Source organism: Piliocolobus tephrosceles, chromosome 8 (genome assembly GCF_002776525.5).
Source record: "Piliocolobus tephrosceles isolate RC106 chromosome 8, ASM277652v3, whole genome shotgun sequence".
Lineage (NCBI taxonomy): Eukaryota > Metazoa > Chordata > Mammalia > Primates > Cercopithecidae > Piliocolobus > Piliocolobus tephrosceles.
The window spans coordinates 85543247-85563508 of NC_045441.1; the positions used below are offsets into that span (position 1 = coordinate 85543247).

The 20262-nt window shown below is 38.2% G+C and overlaps 1 protein-coding gene across 3 annotated transcripts in view; it reads right to left on the reverse strand.

Moving 5' to 3' along the window:
- The window catches only part of GRM3 (glutamate metabotropic receptor 3), a 224013-nt gene that overhangs the window by 96160 nt on the left and 107591 nt on the right, over positions 1–20262 (reverse strand). For 2 of the 3 annotated variants that reach the window (XM_023226652.2, XM_026449012.1), the window contains one exon: positions 5453–6060. The exons of the other annotated variant lie outside the window; for it this stretch is intronic. In XM_023226652.2, coding sequence (XP_023082420.2) covers positions 5453–5920 — 468 coding nt within the window. In that variant the 5' untranslated portion in view covers positions 5921–6060. Of the gene's footprint in view, positions 1–5452; positions 6061–20262 lie in introns of those variants that run through there. 3 annotated transcript variants of the gene reach the window in all.

Here is a 20262-nt window from a genome sequence, read left to right on the forward strand (position 1 = left end):
CCAACTTTTGCTTGAATAACTACAGAAACAGAGGACTCACTTCCTTCAACCCCTCTCCTTCCAGGCTATTTCCTTTTTAAGAACTCTTCCTTATGTTGAATCTAAATATACCTTGCTCTAGAACAGTGATTCTCAGTGAGGAAAGGGAATAATTTTGTAACTTGCCAATGTATGGAAACATTTTTAGATGTCAAAGCTTGGGGTACTGGTGGCATCTCATGGGTAGAGGCTGGTAATGCTACCAAACATCTTACCGTGTACAAGACAGCCCTATATCCAGCCCCAAACAGCAGTAGTGCCAAGTTTGAGAAACTCTGCTCTAGAGTCAACCAATTGGTACACAGAGAGAATGTACCTCTTTCCATTCAGCAGTCTATCAGATACTTGGAGACAGCTAACTATATGAAGGCTACTACACTCCCAAGTTCTGCAACTATTTTTTCCTATGCTCCTATAAGAAAACTGGCAATTAATGTGTGACTTTTCCCCAAAACATCTGGATTTAAAGGAGGAATGAATCACTGAAAGAAATCAATGCTTAATACAAATTGACCAGCAGTGGTCCCCTTGAGCACTGTGGAGTTGAGTGGAGGGGGTATAATAGAGTGATGTCTTTATATGCGCTTCCCTCTTCCCCATATAGCTAAAACCTATGAAATTTACTGCAAGAGAATTAATTTCAGGAGTTAGTCTTCTCAGGGATATAATGTGAACAATGCGTGTCATGTCGTGATACACTGTGTGATAATAACCATCTCCTGAGTTAGAGTGTTCCTGGGATGTGAATAGTGCTAGAAATCCTGGAAAATTTCTATACCAGGGGTGGGAAAGAGATAGGAAAGTCCTTTCAAGGCTCTCTTCTGCACTTTCTATGAGCTTAACTTTTACATGCCATCTAAGTCAAATCTTCATTTGTTCCTGAAGTCACTTTAACACTCAGGGACAAAACAATAACTGGGTCAACTTGTATCTGCTATGTTCTAATTAAAATTGCTCCATCTAGGCAAGAAAGACTGAAGAAATGATGTGTTCTCTGGGAAGAGTGAGGGTCATTTCAAGGAACATTTTTGATTGAATAACTTAGCAGTTAACTACAGTCTATTTTAAATCGCAAGCATTATCATTGTTTCAAAACAAGTACCATGTAGACAATTGCCTAACGGCAACCAACTTGATTCTTTTCTTGAATAAATACTGTTTTCCCTGAAGTGGGTGGATTGCAGGCTTATGGAGGAGAGCAAGATACAGTCTTAAAAATGCTTTGAAAGAAACTTATTCACCAGGGAGGGTGAATAGACTCCCACATATATTTGCTAATATAGAAAGATTTTGATGTTAGCTTTCATTGATTACTGAATTAAGAAATCAATACTGTTGTTTTATAAAAGGGACCACCACAGACTCGCTTGTTGTACTTAATAAGAGCATTGGGAAAATAAGTATCCAGTTTCTTCATCAATGGTGATACAGCTTAACCCAGCAAGTCATTAAGAATTCCACTCCATGCAGTTTTCCTATCAGCAAACACTGCCTATTGTATGAACTAACACAGCAGGTGATATCTCCTGTGCTGCCTTCTGGAAAAATTTCTCTCCTTTAGTGGGAAGATAGGAAAAGAAGAGGAAGCTGGAGAGAAAGCACCTCCTGAGGCAATTCAGCAGAGAAATCCAGGCCCAAATGGGGAGATTGCAATGTCTAAACTGACCCAACCACAAAAGGGAAAATGTACAAAATGCTGTCATTCTCTAAAGTTCTCTCTCAACAGGCAATTTGTAATGGAAAACCCTGAGCTCTGGTTTGGGACTAGATGTTATAATTAGACAGCAGGAATTTTTAAAATTATGTGACAGGTTCATACTCATTTATTTCTTCCACCCTCTTTTTCCCCCCGGCTCAGTTCAAGCAAAGACAATTTCCAGTACATATGTAGGAAGTCAAAAGTAGTTAAAAATGGATGGCAATGCTACAGGCTGCACACTGTCACCACGGTTACCACACACCAGGTGTATGACCAGAATCAGTCACAGGAGCAGGAGCGTGTGAGTATGAGAGGTACCCAGGAAAATCCTCTCTCCAAAAATGTTTCCCTCATTGGTGTACAAGAGGGCCTTAAATTCACCATTAGGAATTTATGGCTTTGGATTACTATTGACTATATTTTTTAGAATTCTTATTAAAGGACATATATGTTTCAAAGGAATAATACACTTTAATTATTAGCTACATAACAGCCACCTAACACCTCTTATTATTCGTGATGCCTAGCTGAACACAGGACCCTGTATGGAAGGGTTCCTTGGAAGGGTACCTGGGGGTCAGTGTATAGACTAATTGCTCCAACTCTTTGCTTGACACGGCCTGGATGAATTTGTAGCCTAATCAGAGTCTGAGTAGTCAGGAAACATGGGAGCCATGGAGGAGGGAATGGAGCCCCCTCTCCTGTCCCTTCTTACTCATGTCAAGGCCTTTATCCCCTTGTATAAGGACGTCTCCCACAATTTTCTGATTGGCTTCTTCAGATCCAGCATCTCATTTACACTGTCACCCTGTTAGCCTTTCTCCAATGCAACTTTCATTCTTACTCATCTTCAAAACCTTTCTAAAGGTCATTTCTTACTTTGTGAGCTACATGAACATATTCTGAATTATAGTCACTGTTATTTCAGAGCACATTGTACCCATAGCCAGATTTTAAGTTTCTTGAGATCAGGGCTGTGTTCTATATGACTTTAGTGTTCGCTCTAACTCCTATCACAGTGCAGTACACACAGTAGGAGCTTAACAGAGACTGACTTGCTGATTTACCATGTGGGAAATCAACAATGACTTCATGGGACTGCTTGGGCACCAGAGAAGTCCACAAAATTGGCTTTAGATATGGCTTTCCACTGACCTGTCCTATAATTTTAGGGACATAAAGTTACCGTTTATTGAATCTGTCAGTTTTTGGTGAGGCATTTCCATAGATTTTCTTAATTTATCCTCTCTCCAACTTTTTGAGGTAGACAATATTTTCTTCATTTTACAGATTTACCAGTAAACGGTGGAGCTGGAAATCAAATGCAGGTCTTTCTGGTGCCAAAATCTATACTCTTTCCATTATAGCATGATAGTTTGGGGTTTTTTATTTATGCTGTGAAGATAAGAACCTTATCAACATATGTGACTTTATGATACTGACCAGATAAATGAAATAATGAGGTAGGTCTTTCAATGAGTATGAAGTGGCTTCTGCCCTTGGGAACTAACTAGTACAGGGTTTTAGTAGCCCACATTTTTTCCTCTAAACTAGTCTGTCTTCTTTCAGGGAATACATAGGTAGTAAAAGAGTAAAATTAGATTGTAAAAAGGCCATTTGCAGGGCACAGTTTCTCAATTACTTTGGATAAGTGGGATATTTACACATCTGCTGTAGAGTACCATTTATTGCACTAGGAGAAACTAAGGTGAGAAAAAGCATGTGTGTGTGTGTGTATGTGTGTATATATATATATATATATATATATATATATATATATATGCCCTTACTAGTGGTAATATTGAGTATAATATAAATTTGTGAAATGACTGGCATTCATTGGGAAATTATGATTGAAGTATAACAGACTATATAAAAACATATATAAAATCTGTCATACTTCATATATATATATATATTCTCTTTTCTCAAATAAAATAACGTTTTTCATCTCTCTTGATCCAAGTATAGAAAGAGTGGCAAAATTAATATGATGTGCTTTCATATGTGCAATATTTTCTGTCCATCTAGTGAAATGTAAGGATGTTTATTTAAAACCAGTCATCCTAATTACTCATAATATGATGGTGTAATCTGAAGAAGGAAATAAATTTCACATAGCTCATAGAGAACCACACAGAATTATACCTAGAATTTTATTTTATGTATGTATCTATGTATTTATTATTATTTACTTTTTTTTTTTTTTGAGATAAAGTCTTGCTCAGTTGCTCCAGGCTAGAGGGCAGTGGCCTGATCTTGGCTCACTGAAACCTCCGCCCCCGGGTTCAAGTGATTCTCATGCCTCAGCCTCCTGAGTAGCTGGGAACACAGGTGTGTCCCACTATGCCCTGCTAACGCTTTGTATTTTGGTAGAGGCAGGGTTTCACCATGTTTGCCAGGCTGGTCCCAAACTCCTGAACTCAGGTGATCTGCCTGCCTCAGCATCCCAAAGTGCTGGGATTACAGGCATGAGCCATAGCACCCAGCCTATACCTAGAATTTTAGATGCCACAAATGTGAGATAGAGTAAGAAGGTTATTCCAGTGCCAATATAGACAATTTAAGTGGTTCGTGACATAAAAAGATAACATGAGTATAGTATAGTTTGTTTTAGTGCTTGGGGTTTGATTATAGTAATTTGATGGGAGGTGAAATGTATGACTCTTAGAATCATGGACTTTTATTACTGTGACATTAGTGCTCTCATCAGAAAAAATACTAAACTTAAAGTAACACATAAATATCACATGGGGTAGTTAAAAGAGCACAGAAGTACAAAAGATCTATCTGAGTTCTAGTTCTTGTGCTTTCTACCAGTGGGAGTTTTCATGAAACCAATCTTTCTGGGGATTGGGAAAATGACAAAGTTGAGCTAGATGATTTCTCACTTATTTCCTTCTATAAAATGTATAACCTTGGAAGTAAGGATTGCAAGAGTTTGTATATTTCTTCTTTCCAACAAAATTTTGACAGCCAATTATTAGCTTTATATCTAGTTTAAGTTATTTGCTAAATGTTTCTTTTTTTTTTTTTAATGGTAGCATCCTCTGGCTTCTCTGCATACATTTTTAGGTTTATATCCTGATGAATTATTTATATTTTATCGCTGAACAAAAAATGCTTTAGTAAAAATTAATGGGAATAATGGAGTTCCATGACATTATGCCTTCTTGTGTTTGATTGTATCAGTGGCTTCAAATTATTATTTCATTTTACCTTGACAATCTGTTATGTAACTGTAGCATTTGTCCTGTGGGCAGGGCATACTTACCAGCTTCTTCACTCTGGGTTAAGCCCTGTGAGTTGGTTTGGCTAATGGGATGTTAGCAGGTGTGAAGCAAGCAGAAACTTGAAGGAATTTCGTACAGCTGAGTTTGCATTCTCTTGCACCTCTGCCATCACTCAGAGAACATTCCTGAGCTCTATAGATGATCGATTCCAGGGGGAGGATAAGAGACAACCATAGCTGCCCCCAGTGAAACCCAGCCTCCATTTAATGTTGCAATAGCAACCTGATATGCTTCTAAACAATTTTCATTGGTAGAAAAATTTTCTGCCTGCAAACCTATATTATCAAATTATAACCAGAAAAAATGATAATTGCATTGTTGATATAATCCATTGATGAAGTTATGATATTTCCCTTTTGTTCCCCAAAAACATAAAAGCAAAAAGACACAACCTTTTAGCAACAGCATTAGCTAATCTTACCTGTATGGAAACACTGCTGTAAGAGCCACCAATGACCCCTGCAATGAGAAGTGGGATGTTTTCTTGAATGGCATAGGATCCATCAGGACACATATACTCAGCTTCATCCACTTTTGTCAAAGATGCCCTGACAAACTCCAGTGATTGCTCTAATGCATAGGTATCCCTTGAACACGTATCCAAAATGTGAACACCCAGCTTCACTCCTGGTAGCAAGTAATCATCTTTGTTGATTTCATCAATAGCAAACAACATGGCTTCCAGGCGTTGAATCCCTCGGTCTTCATTGATTCGCCCACATTCTTCAGTTCCAGTGCCTTTTTCATTAATAGGAAATAGGCCCCCTAAAACAAGGTCACCTTCTATTTTAATCTCTCTCCTTAGAAAGTTATGGTCCCCTAAAGAGAGTAAAAATCCCTTTGAAAACAAAGCTAAGGTAAGAATTTGGAGTCTTGTCAACATCTTCATGAATCCTGTTTCTGTACCTCTGGGAGATATCAATGGTGGAGCCAATGTATCATGCTAGTCCTCTCTCATTTCCAAACTGGATCTTTGGCCTGTCCTTCAAATAAGGGAGGAACAGACTAACAGAGCCTGTCATCAAATTCCTAAAGAGATAAAAATTATATGAACAAAAATGGTAAAGAAAGCAACAGTGATTACATCGATCATGCCCAATCAGACCTTTAATGGGGTGACTCAGAAAACCATTTACCAAACACACAGTACACCACAGCACCAGGCACTCTCCCACAGGTATTCTCACCCCATCCTTACACTCTCTATGATGTAGTTCCTAGCGGTCCCATCTCACAGAAACGGGCACAGAGGGTCAAGAGGTGACTTTACAAAGTGTACTTATTGCAGGTTGGGTTTGGACTCCAATTTTTTTTTTTTTTTCTTTTTAAAGCCAAATCCAGTACTCTCTCTACTGAGTCATTTACTTTGTTTTTGGTAAGTCAGCAATGTGGATATGAGTTTATATCCCTTCTCTTTAAGCTGCATTGTAAACTTACCTTTTTTATGGATTCTTCCCCTTTCCATTTTAAACACAACAAAACACAATGAACTCTGTTACAATTTCACATTTCTACCACAGCATCTCTGTCCCGCCCTTAACAGATGAACTCTCCTAGCCCATTGAGGTTAAGATTCTGCCTCAACTGCTCTAACAAAAGGGTTGTGGAAAAAGCTGCTACTAGTTTCTAAATTGAATAAACTATAAACTCACTGTAGTCTTCACTTTACTTGACCTTAATTGAAATCTTGACTATTCCTACCTATTACAACTTCCTAGTTTCTGTTCTCATGCTTCATCTTGACAACATCTCAAATTCCATTGTTTAACACCTGCCTTCCCTCATCCTCCCTCTACCTCTTCCTGGGCCAACTCATCTATTTTCATAGTTTCAGCTACCACTTAAATGAGCTCCATACTTCTTAGGTCAACTGTGTGCTAAACAGCTTTTCCCATACATCCCTCGGATACCTCAAAATCTATGTGGCTATGAATGGATCTTCTCTGTTTCCAGGCTCTCAAGCCAGAAGTCTGCACCCAAGAGTTTTCTCCACTTCACCCCCTGCTACTGTCTTTCAATTAGCCACTATGCCCTGCAGAATCTAACCACGCAGCATCTCCCAAAGCAACCACTTCTTCCTTATCCCTGCTATGCTGAGCTCTTGTAATTTGTAGCAGGACCCTAGCAATAAATTCCTAGAGAGCTGCTACCACCTCACAAAGCACCGTTTTGAACATTAGAAAAGGATATCCCCTTTAAAAGTATACAATTTCTCAACTTATTGTTGTATAACCTATACAACTATAGATGATGGGGCAAGTGTGATTGCTGGTGGTTGCCTCCCCTATCCAGAGTGAGGCAATTCCTCATTTTGTCCTCACATCTCAGGTAGTGCAATGAATGCTAGTGCTGGGGTGTACACAGTAGGCTCTAGCTACTGTGAATTGAGCATCTTTTTTTTTTTTTTTTTTTTTTTTTTGAGACGGAGTCTCGCTCTGTGGCCTAGGCTGGAGTGCAGTGGCCGGATCTCAGCTCACTGCAAGCTCCGCCTCCTGGGTTTACGCCATTCTCCTGCCTCAGCCTCCTGAGTAGCTGGGACTACAGACACCCGCCACCTCGCCCAGCTAGTTTTTTATATTTTTTTTAGTAGAGACGGGGTTTCACCATGTTAGCCAGGAAGGTCTTGATCTCCTGACCTCGTGATCCGCCCGTCTCGGCCTCCCAAAGTGCTGGGATTACAGGCTTGAGCCACCACGCCCGGCCGAGCATCTTTTTACATTCTAGGCTAGAACACATGAATCTATTGAGTATCAGGCAAAGCCTTGCTGTGAGGATCATGTTTTTGACAGTAGTCTGGGATCTTTCTAGAGAGCTTTCCAAAACTCTGGTGTGGAACAGTCTAGTTGCATGCACGCATGAACCCCTGTACCTGCTGTTGAATTCTCTGACACTCAGCTTTCTAGTACTAGAACAAACACTTGGTCAGCACATTCACCCTGCTTGCTTACTTCTATCTCCCTAGATAAGATGAACTTATTATTTTCAGAGTTAAGTGGGAGATGTGACCACATCGGGCGCCTAGAGCATTCTTCTGACAGGTTGCAGCCACATGCTCTTGTGTGTGCAGTTGAGCATGCCTGTCTTCTCTTCAACTTTCACGCGTGATTGTGTGTTGGAAGGGTTTTATGAAGGAAGGGCTCTCCTAGCTAGTCCAAGACTCAATAAAGATGCCTGAAAGCCACATCATCCATGTGCTCTCAGATAAATTGCAAATGTTAGCAATTTGAATGATGTCTCATTGGGGAAGACCCTCTAAGGCACAATCTCAATTACTATTCAGAGTAGCCCATCTTCTGTCAATGTATACTGACTTTCCCTTGCCCACAGGTTTAAGAATTAACTCATTATAAATCTCTTCTCAGTGCTTTATGATCTTGTCCCTGGCTAGCTCTAAAGCCCTACTGCTCACCATGCTCATCTGTGTAGGCCTACCTTTGCCTTCAGATCTTAAGCTGCAAATATATTGAACTATGTGCACTCAGTAGGTGTTTAGGATGTTGATGACCCCTTGCTTTTGCTCATGCTGTTCCCTTTTGCCAAGAATGTCCTTCTATACCAATTTCTCCAGCAAACAGCCACTTATCATTCAAGACTCAACAGTTACTGCCAGGAAAGACCAAGTATTCTGTCTCATCTCCCTTCCCCAATCAAATTGTTGACTTCTGGCTTTATATTCCTGTTGTAGTTTGTTCAAGAAATGTTTCCTATGGCTATTTTGATTTATATTTGTTTTCTTGTGTGCTCATTGGGAATTAATTAAATGGCACAGCATTTAGAATATTTCAGGTGCCAAGGAAGAAACAAACTCAATGAAACAAGCAAGACAGGAGCTAGTCCAGTATTTGCTTCAACATTTTTGACATTTCTCCCTTTTCATATTAGCAGTGCCCTTTAAAACCCAGATTTCCACTTGCTTTCTGTTCCTTTCCCATGCAGCGAATGATGGGCTGTTTTCCTGAGCCACACTGTCAGCTGGGGTATGTTTTGTCTGTTTGTTTAAGTGTGAATCTCAGCACTGATGGCAGCAGCCATTGGAATGCTCAGTATTAACTCAGAGCCTCCCTGGGAGATCTGCCACAGGGCAACAGAAAGTCTAATATTAATAATTTTTTAAAAAAGTTGATACTGTAGTAGAATTTTTTTGTTTCATGTCAATTTCTGGTCTCTTTGATCTTTATGCGCAATTCCCTTTGAAGCAAAACTGCCATGGAAGGCAAAAGACACTGTGATCATTATTGCTAATGATAAAGATGTCGAAATTTCTCTATAAAATAATTGTTTTATGTGCTTAGTAAAAGAGAATAGCTAATTAAAAGAAGGCCATCAACACAGGCTTACCACGTATCTTTGCAAAAAGTATAGACATCTTTTGAATGTAAAGAAAGTCTGGCTACTCAAAGAGTAAAGATTGCCCTTTAGTCTATAGAAAGCTTAATTCTCTATTGAGAAAGGGCTCTTAGCCAGAAAAGACTTCAAATGGAACACTGCATTACACTGAAAGTAACAGTCTTTCATGTCCAAACGGGATCTTTGGCCTGTCCTTCAAATAGGGAAGGAACAGATTAATGGAGCCTGTCACCGAATTCATAAAGAGATAAAAATTGTATGAACGAAAATGATAAAGAAAACAACAGTGTCTATCAGTCTACCTGTTTCACAGGTAAAGACTGTGTTTCATTTCTCTTTGTTTGTCTATGTTCTGGCATAGTAGAAGAATTCAATGAATGTTTCTTGAAGGAATTTAGACATGTTATCTATGTTTGCACATCACTCTTTACTATTTTATTTATGGCATGGGAAATGGGAATTAAATAAGAAAATGCATTATTTTTGCTTCATTACCTACCTGGTCACATCAGATGCTTTTCCCCTATTGCATTCTTTGATGGTAGGATCACCAACAGATATAAATATAGTAATGACTTTGTATGACGCAAGAAAAAAATACGGCCTTTGTACTTGAATATTGCAACTGAGATTGCCATCTAGGAAGCCAGGAGAGATGTAGACCTGAACTGACTTACATTTACTGCTTAAGTTTTTGGTCAGGAGAATACTAAATAAGGAACATGCACATTCTTCTATCTCAAAGCCTCAGAGATGCATTCACTTATGAAATATTTATTGAACACCTACTATGTGTGCACTAGGCTATGAGTTGGATACACAGGATATATATTTTAGTTGTAAACAAATGAACATCATCCTTGCCGTCAAATAACATTCTCAATGCTTACACATTTTTATATAGAGTGATAGAAAGGTAAGGATCTCTGTTTTTACCAACTATTTTCATCATTAGTGAAAATATTGAAAGTTTGTAGACCATTGGTTTCCTTCAACATAATTGTTAAGTGCTATACTCAAAAACTGATTTATTCATACTGCTTGTGTTACATAAATTTAAAAATTAGATATGCAGACCATAAAAATAAATTGGCTGATGGTAATGTCATGTAAAATATTTTTTCCTTATAGCTCTCTGACAGGGCATATCTAAGTAACATTTAATGTCTTCCTAGAGAATTACAAATTAAAAATCAATTGATGTTTAAATACACTATCTTTGTATTGTTATTCACTTTTTCTTTTCTTTTCTTTTTTTTTTTTTTTTTTTGAGACAGAGTCTTGCTCTGTCACCCGGGCTGGAGTGCGGTGGCCGGATCTCAGCTCACTGCAAGCTCCGCCTCCCGGGTTTACGCCATTCTCCTGCCTCAGCCTCCGGAGTAGCTGGGACTACAGGCGCCCGCCACCTCGCCCGGCTAGTTTTTTGTATTTTTAGTAGAGACGGGGTTTCACCGTGTTAGCCAGGATGGTCTCGATCTCCTGACCTCGTGATCCGCCCGTCTCGGCCTCCCAAAGTGCTGGGATTACAGGCTTGAGCCATCGCGCCCGGCCTTCACTTTTTCTTTAGAGCAGAACTTACAATGATTAATACTGTAGCACTATGCATGATTGAGAGAAAATTAGCATTATTTAAAATGAAGCCCTAAGAAAGTAGAAAAAAAGTAACATTGAAAAATAGACAAACGTGTTTAATTCAATGCCACTGTTATCTCTTTGTAACAGTTTATCGGATTGTGTGAAAGGGCACCAACCACCTCTTTTCAGGTTCTTTTCATTATAAATCAGCAGCACATTCCTCAGATAAACAGGCTCCCTACTGCAGCCACATTCATATGCAGCTGGAGAATTGCATCTCTACAGTCAAAGTTCCCCATTCAGGGATGATGAGTGATGTGTCAACTATAAACAAGCATGTGTAACCCTCTCCGTAGGCAACCTGCTCACCAATGTTTTATTAATCGATGCATTAATAGAATCTCAGAGGTTTGCTGTGAATATAATCCCTGGAATATATGAACTCAAAGCATTTCTGTACTCTGCATACGCTAATATGTATTTTTGTCCACTCTTTGCTCAGGGACTTGGTGTCGGAAATGAAATGCACTTTCAGTCAATGTAAAAGTAGTTTACTCAGGGAAAGGAAAGGGTCTATCTGGGAGATAAAATGCCAGAAACCATACATACTCTTTCCCAGAAATAAATCCTTAAGTTACTGAAGGGTTTCGGAGAGTGCTCAAATCCTGCACACTCAATCAATCTGGAGCAAAGTTAGGGTTAGTCCTAGTGTGTGCAATTTGATTATGATTCTGTAATTTTTCAGCTGTCAGTATTATAGGCAACAAAAGGCATAACCCTTGCTCTTAGACTGCCATTTTCAGTTGGGTAAACAAACAGAAGCTGTAGCTATATTGGCATTTTTGGTAGGAGATATGCCATTGCATGACTGTAATTCTTTTACTAGAGAAAAAGGGTATTTTCCCCCACAAGTCTTAGGAAGCTATTATGAGTAGCTCATCATTTCAAACCCAATCATTTTTAGTGGATCTACCTTAAAATTTATTTTCTTTGTAGCCTTCCATGTTACTCCACTGTAAGAGGTTCCTTCGAAGATTTGCTAAATTCCCATATACTTTGTGCTATGTTTATCGTGAGGATCATATTTTGTCTTGTGTTTTACTTGCAAAGTTTTTAAATTGAAAATCATTCTTACTTTCCTATTAGTTTGTAAACTACTATATATCAAGGACCATATTCTAGATATTGTTGTATGTTCCACAGTGCCTCAGACACAGTTGTCAAAAGTTGGTTAAATAATAAATTCCAAGTAGCATGCAAGTTTTAGAAAGATTGATCAGGAGATTGAAAACATAATTTGGAAATTTCATTTGGAGAACAAAGATCGCCAAAAAGATCTGTCATTTTCAAAATGATATTATACTAGGTCAAAATTCAACTTCGGCCCTAAATAAATTTGACCCAAATATCTCTGATCTGACTTTGTGATGCTGAATTGTTGGTTGATTTTTTACAGGAAGAAAAACATAAATTAAAACTGGAAAATTTGAGAGCATTTAGAGAAAAAATAATTAGAATACATGTTATGGGTCTGAGAGGGATTAGGAGGAATGGAAAACAACACATCAAATGACAGGTTAAGTTCCTTCAAAGCATGAAGGACGGGACAGAATAGAGGAGGCCAGACTTAGGCACTAAGATTTAAAGTTAAGGAGAAGAGTTCTGCTTTCCTTCAAATTTTCTGAGTTTAAGGCTTTTTGAAATCCCACAATGTGTGTGAAATTTTAAACAACCAAAACTTTAGGTCAAATAGTGGGAATTAATTGATAAGACCCTCTTATATAAACCTATTTTATTAATAGATAAAATGAAAACGCCCAAGAACCCCGAGTAACCATGTTGAAGAGAGGGACATTGCCAGTTGGCATGTTGGAGCTGAGAAACGGATGGTGATGAGGCCAAAAGGAGAAAGGCCCACTTCACTATTTGACCTTGGACCAAAAAAACTAAGTAGGGTAAATTAAAAAATAAAAATCACATCTCCTATTCATCTCCTATTTTCTTTATCTTCTGAATTTAGAGGAAAATGATTTTTATGAGGTAGGCAAACAGATTATGTTAAACTTTGGTGATTGCTGGTAATTTACTTCCCATCAATAGTATTCACTTGGTTGAATGACTCAATATAGAATATATTGAAGATTTATTTGCTTCCCTTCAAAGTCAATCTTTATTTTCCTGAGCATCCAAGTGCACAGGATTTTCATGGTATGTGTGTGTCTGTGTGTGCATGTGCACATGTGTGTGTTGCCGTTTCAGCTGCTTTAGCATCCTCAAGTTCCTTACCCTCATTACAAAGCCTCTGAATTAGAGCCTCCCCAAATTCCCTGTGATCCAGCTTTGTCCTTTACCTCTTCAAAGCTGCAAAATCTAATATAAGTTTTGGGTTTGTCACATAAACAGAATGTAGAAACTGGGTTTGTCAAAAGCTTTCTCTCTAGCTCTGGACAAAATGGTGAAGGGGTAAAAATGGAGGAATACCATTTTTAGGAGGATATTTTTACTGACTGGCAATATGACCCATCAAGTGGCTATTATTAATAATTTCCTAGATGTATGCAGTGCCTTTTTGTATAATTTCAGAGTATTCTGCATAGTGAATTAACTCTTCTATTTCCTGGTGAGAAAGAACTATATCATCTATTGCTAAGTAGAGAGTGAGAGAGGGACTGAGAGAGAGAGAAAGAGTAAAGCAAATTGCTCAAGATGGTAGTTGGTAGTAATAAATATAGAATTAGGATTTAGGAAGACTTTACCATTATTGCTCAAACAAGTCTACAAAACAGAACACATGTCACACATGTCTTTACCAAAATATCACTTTTATCATTCACATATTCCTGGTGACTATTCCTATGACATGGTCACTAGGAGAAGTCGGGTACAGATAATAGACTGTTACTGAATTTACCCTCCTGCTGAAAATAACTAGAAAGTTGGAGAAAAAATATGAAGCAAACTATGATCTTTGAGAGAAAAAAAAAAAAAAAAAAAAAACATGAGGGAAACCCCCTGGTTACCCCATAGATTCCCCAGTATTCTGCACAGGGTACTTTCCTGCCATAGAGCAGTGGCAGTCTTTCTGACTTGAGGAGGCAGGGATTATTTAATAGAATTCTAAGCTGCTAAAGTTGTCGCTATTTGTGGGGCAGTGAGCTGCATGGAGTTGGTGGGCAGATCTGAGTGATTATCCACAGGGTGAGACTCAGTGAGGCCTGGCAGGCATATCTGAGAGATATTAGAGTTCCAGGCCAGCCAGAGTGCAGAGATCAAACTAGGCTCTTTGTGCTTTTTTATTAAAACGTTAGGAAGACTGGCTCTATTCTATTAGTAAAGGCCAAGCTCTGGAATTAGGGGCATGTCACAGGACTAAGTATAAAACAGACCTGCCCTTATAAAGAATGAAATTAAGTCTAACAAAAGTAAAATGATCCATCAGTATTTATTTACGTGCCGCTTAGGACAAAACTCAAACTCTTCTTCTTTTTTTTTTTTTTGAGATGGAATCTTGCTCTGTCACCCAGGCTGGAGTGCAGTGGCGCGATCTCGGCTCACTGTAAGCTCCGCCTCCCGGGTTCAGGCCATTCTCCTGCCTCAGCCTCCCGAGTAGCTGGGACTACAGGCGCCCGCCACGGCGCCCCGCTAATTTTTTGTATTTTTAGTAGAGACGGGGTTTCACCGTGGTCTCGATCTCCTGACCTTGTGATCCGCCCGCCTCGGCCTCCCAAAGTGCTGGGATTACAGGCGTGAGCCACGGCGCCAAGCCAAAACTCAAACTCTTAAACAAATATAACATAATTCAGACTGCCTACAAATACACATTCTATAATAACCAGCATATACGTATAAATTGCTTGACATATAAGAAAACAGAAAAACAGCACCCAGAGTCAAGAGAGAAAGCATTATTTGAAATAAGACTTGAAATGGTGCACATTTTGGAATTAACAGACAAGAACTTGGACTATTATAAATAAGTTTGAAAACATAACAAAATGAATGAATAGATGGGGAATCTCAGCAGAGAAGGGAAACTATAAAAATACTATATGGAGATTCTAGAACTCAGAAGTACAATATTAAAATAAAGATTTAGGAGGCAACAGATTGGAGAGGCAAAACAATAAACTTAAAAATGGATCAAAAGAAATTATCCAATCCAATCAGAGAGAAAAAGAGATGGAAAATAAATTCAACAAATCTTCAGTGTACAGTTGGACAATATTTAGTAGTCTAACACATGTAAATTTAATGTTTCAGAAGGAGAGAAGAAAGAATTAAAGAAAATACTTGAAGTAATGGCCAGAAAATCCCCCAAATTTGGTGATAAACATAAGATTACAAAACCAAGGAGCTCAGCAATTCTTAAACGGAATAAATATAAATAAAACCATATGTAGTTAAATCATACCCAAATTGATAAAACTAAAGATAAAGGAAAATCCTTGAAAACAATCAGAATAAAGCAGCACATATGTGTAATGTGACAACAATATTAATGATAGCTGACTTATTATCAGAAAAAATAACAGCCATAAGTTAATGAAATGGCATCTTTGAAGTTCTGTGGAAAAATTGGTCAAGCATCACAGAATTCTCTATCCAGTTAAGCTATACTTTAAGAAGGTGAAATAAAGACTTTTTAAAGGCAATTAGAACAGACATTTCATAATTAGTAGACTTACACAATCAGAAATGCTAGAGGAGGGCTGGGCGCAGTGGCTCATGTCTGTAATCCCAGCACTTTGGGAGGCCAAGGTGGGTGGATCACTTGAGGTCAGGAGTTCGAGACCAGCTTGGCCAACATGGTGAAACCCCATCTTTACTAAAAAATACAAAAATTAGCTGGGCTTGGTGGCGGGCTACTTAGGAGGCCGAGGCAGGAGAATCACTTGAACACAGGAGGTGGAGGTTGCAGTGAGCCAAGATTGCCCCGTTGGACTCCAGTCCAGGGCCACAGAAGTGAAAATCGATCTCAAAAAACAAAAACAAACAAACAAACAAAAGAAATGCTATAGGAATTACTTCAAAGTAAGAGGAAACAACACCGGATGGAAAATCAAACCTATGAGAAGGAATGAACAGTACCAAAATGGTCCATATGTGGGTTAATATAGAAGAAAATCTGTAAGTCTAGACATTAGATATTGTTAGCTTAATTTCATAAAAGCTATATTTGTCACAATTTTTTTTTAAAAGTAAGAAAACTTCCACTACCATTTTGTTTATTTTATGGTTTAATTTCACTTCTCTCTATGTATATATGTTTGCCTTCATCCTACATCCTGTTTGCTGGAAACCCCCTTGGGCCTTCTAGAAACTTCTACTCAAAGAGCCATCCCCATAATTCAACAGCCATGTTTCTGAAAGTAGCATTTGAGAGAATATTTTTCTTTAACTTTATTGCTGCTAATAGATTTAGTCAAAGCTGAAACCCAGCTGGCACACACTGGTACAGCCATACCAGTTGTTAAAATATTTAAATATTTCCTTCCAGTTGGTGAATAGCCAGTCCTACCAAGCCCTTTGAGCATTCCTGGCTATTCTGGTCCCCTCTCTGGCATATCTCTACCTACCCTCTCCCATCCTTAGCCACCAAATTTCCTCATGACCCAGCAACTAAAGTGTTAGATTCTGGCACAGTAGGGTCTTTAGGTTCCACTTCCATGGTTATGATTACTGCCCATTTCGATAACTTGATAGTAGTTGTTAAGCTTTTTGAATATCATCCCTGGATTGACTTGCTGAATAAGATGTTCAACATTAGGGAGAAGTTTCAATTTTAAGCAAAATCCCAATCAGCTAAAACAGAGTTGAATTTTCCCTTTTGGTCTGACAGATAAGCATCCGTTTCCTTTTTTTTTTTTTTTTGTTCCTGGAAACTACACCACAGTTATCCTTTGGGAACCAACACATATGTTTCTAAAGTGAGGTGAATTCATTCCTGGCTTGATGGGTGGCTTGGTGACACACCTGATAAACAGAGTCAAGTGTCCCTAGCTATTGCAGTTGGTTAAGGAATGAGCCTGTCAAATCATTGCCAAGAAGGATGATTTAAGAACATTTTTCAGAACTACCAGGAGAAAAACATCCTCTCTCTGGTAAAATGGCTTAAAAGAATGCATGTAAGCTCTTGTAAGTATGGGAGCTGCTAGTGGCCACCTTACCACCATGAGACAAATGCCTGTCTGAGAATAAACACACAGAATTGCAGAGTCAAGGAATGTGAGTATAGCGAGACCCACGCTGCTTAATCCAGCTAAAATTTCCCAGTAACATGAGACAATAAATTCCCTTTTTGTTTTGCTAAAGTCAGTTTGAAATTGGTTTTATATAACTTGCCATTAAAAGATTCCTAAATAACCTCTCTCTGTCTTTCCAATACCCTTCACATTAAAGATAATAAAATTTATTGGGCACCTACTATGTGCTAAAACTATGGTTAATGTTCTACATAGATTATTTTATTTAATCCCGTAACCTTTATCCCATTTATACCCTTACAAAGATGCCATCTCAGATGGCCACAGGCTTCATGATGGCTCCCACTGTGCTTCTGTATTAATGACAGGTCTTTCCAGAAATGCAATGACTCCAGAGTCATCTTTTCTTTATGCTATTATCAGCAGTCCCATCTTCTCAATTCTCTTACCACAATCAAGTCACCTGATATATTAAACCATCAGTTTTGGCACATTAATGCAAGTTAATTTGTTATCCACTTAGGGATGATCAAATTTTTGAATGGCCTAAAACACAGGGTTAAAACAATAAAGAGAGAAACATTTTTAATCATGGAATTTTAGATACCTTTGTGTACAGATAGTAAAGTATCAAGGCCTAATTGATGTTCTTCAAGTTATAGCACATATGAACCCCATACTCAAATAGAAGTCAACTTGTATATATCAGATACTATGAGATTTCAGGCTTAGAATAATCCTGATCGCATCAGATAGACAATTAAATGCCACTGATAAGTTAAACCTGGCATAATGGAACTCTCCTATCATTTAAGTGACCTTAGAACATATGTTTTCAGTTCTTCCTAGCTGGAACATTTTGTGGACAATCATTAGTATGCTGTAGTTGGCTGGTACGATCTCTCAAAACCCAATTACACATATCTCTTCCCAAGTCTGTGTTCAGTGTCACCATGCTGGCAGCTTAAAATTGGCCATGGTGAGAGCGTTTACATCACAGAAATCAGCAAACACTAAAAATCAGTCCCTCCATAAGTTTCCAAGGTTTGATTGTTAAATATTTACCAGCACACCACTGGTGGTAAATTTAACAATGCTCTTATAAAATCCATTCCTAGAAAATCAAATAGAAATAGCCTGGGAAAGCAATATGGTATAATGCCTTAGATCAGAGTTTTTCTAACTGTGGATCAAATTTTCAGAACCTATTCAAGTGTAATGATCCATATTAGCAAATCGCAATGAGCATTTTAAAAGGAAATAGAAGAGTTTAAAATATGATAAAAATATCAAAATATGAATATAAGGCATTTATGTAGAAAGGGTGAATATTATTTTCTAAAACATTTTGATGTGTATGCATGTGTATGTGAATATTTATTCTGGGTTACAATGTAAAATAATTTCTCACTGGGACACCTTAAAAAAACATTTTGAAAGCCACTGTGTTAGGGTGTGGCCTCTTTAGTGAAATGTTTGAATCTACTTCATGACGTCAGCACATGGCCACCTCTTTGTGTCTCATTTTATATACGTGTAAAATGAAGACAAGAATAATACCTATTTCATGGTTTTTTAGGATTAAATGAAACAAAATACAACATTAGCTCAGTAACTGTCAGCTGTTATTAAAATTGTTGGAGTGAGGATAATTTATCAATGACTCCAATGAAATTGGAGGTGTTCTGTACTCTCCACATGATTCCCATCAGCTAGCATTCTGCCTTTCTTCTCATTGAGGTTTAAGGTGATGTGTGATATTGGGGAACTGTTGGCTGTGTGGATGATGCAAGGAGGGAATCAAAGTTCCAAGGTGTCTAGTAAATTCTGGATTGTTCAGTGTTTATGGGTGCTAAATACCATAATATGCCAGGAGAAGATGGAAAGTGATCATCTCCTTCTCTGCAAAAAGACACGTATGCTCACACCCAGTTGATATATTCTGTTTCTCCAGAAAATGTTAGCATCCTTAGTCCCTTGATCTTCTCCTGTTGTACTGAGTTTTGTTAGAAGGGGGCTGAGCACCTCTTATCCTGAATCAGTCTGGACTAGGACATTAACTGGCCCCTAATGTCAAAAGAAGAATATTTCCTAAAATTCTGGTGTCCAAGTTGTTTCTGACTTTAATTTTCACTATCCCATCATATTAGAGGTCTTAGTTACAGAGGGTTTGGGTCCTCTATAACAATTGTTAGTCTTTAAATTCCATGGCAACTACTGTGCCTGTGACAGTAAGTCTGGGCTGCCTTCTGCCCTCTTGTCCATGTCCTTCATGAGTTTCAGGGAATATTAACCCCAACTATCTTGTTGTACACATTCTAATGTAGGAAGCTCCCAACACATAGCTGTTAACTTGAGACAGATTTTCAATTAATAAGACTAAAATATCTCTTGTATAACTTTCAACTTTTAAACTGGTTCTGATTTTACCTGTGCTTTAAAAAGACTAGCACAAAGCCCTCATATAACACAGCTTCTAGGTTTGCTTTCCTTTCTTAGTGTTATACCCAAATTATGGTCATAAAATTATGGCATGCGTATGTTACACAAGGGCCCATTTCCCCGAGTAATAAAGGCAGAGCTAGGCACGAAAGAGTGCATATTACATGAATCCATTTATATAAAAGCCTAAACCATATCAAAGTTATCTATGGTATTGTAAGGTCAGAGAGATTTTACTCTTGTGAATGTGAGAGGTTACTGACTTGTAGGAAGCCTGAGAGGGTTTCTTGAGTGCTGGTAAATTTGTGTTTCTTGATCCAGATTTTTGTTTCATGAGGTGGGTTCAGTTTGTGAAAAGTCATAAAGCTTCACAATTAAGACAATGCATTTTTCTGTATGTATATTACACTTCAATGAAAATTTAAAATGAAAAAAAAAATGGGACTGAAGTGAAAAAGAATGGCTAGTGTGGCTATGCATTTTTAAAAAATGACAGTATATAGCAAATTAGTCACAGGGGTATTGACGTGAATTTGCAACTTTGGGCTTACTAACAACACTAACTCTGATGAGAGAATCCTGCAATGCCTGGTGAGAAGTCCTAGTGGAAGTTGAGATCCCGTATCTCATTGCAAGTGAGTGATGGGCATACAGAGGCCTCCTT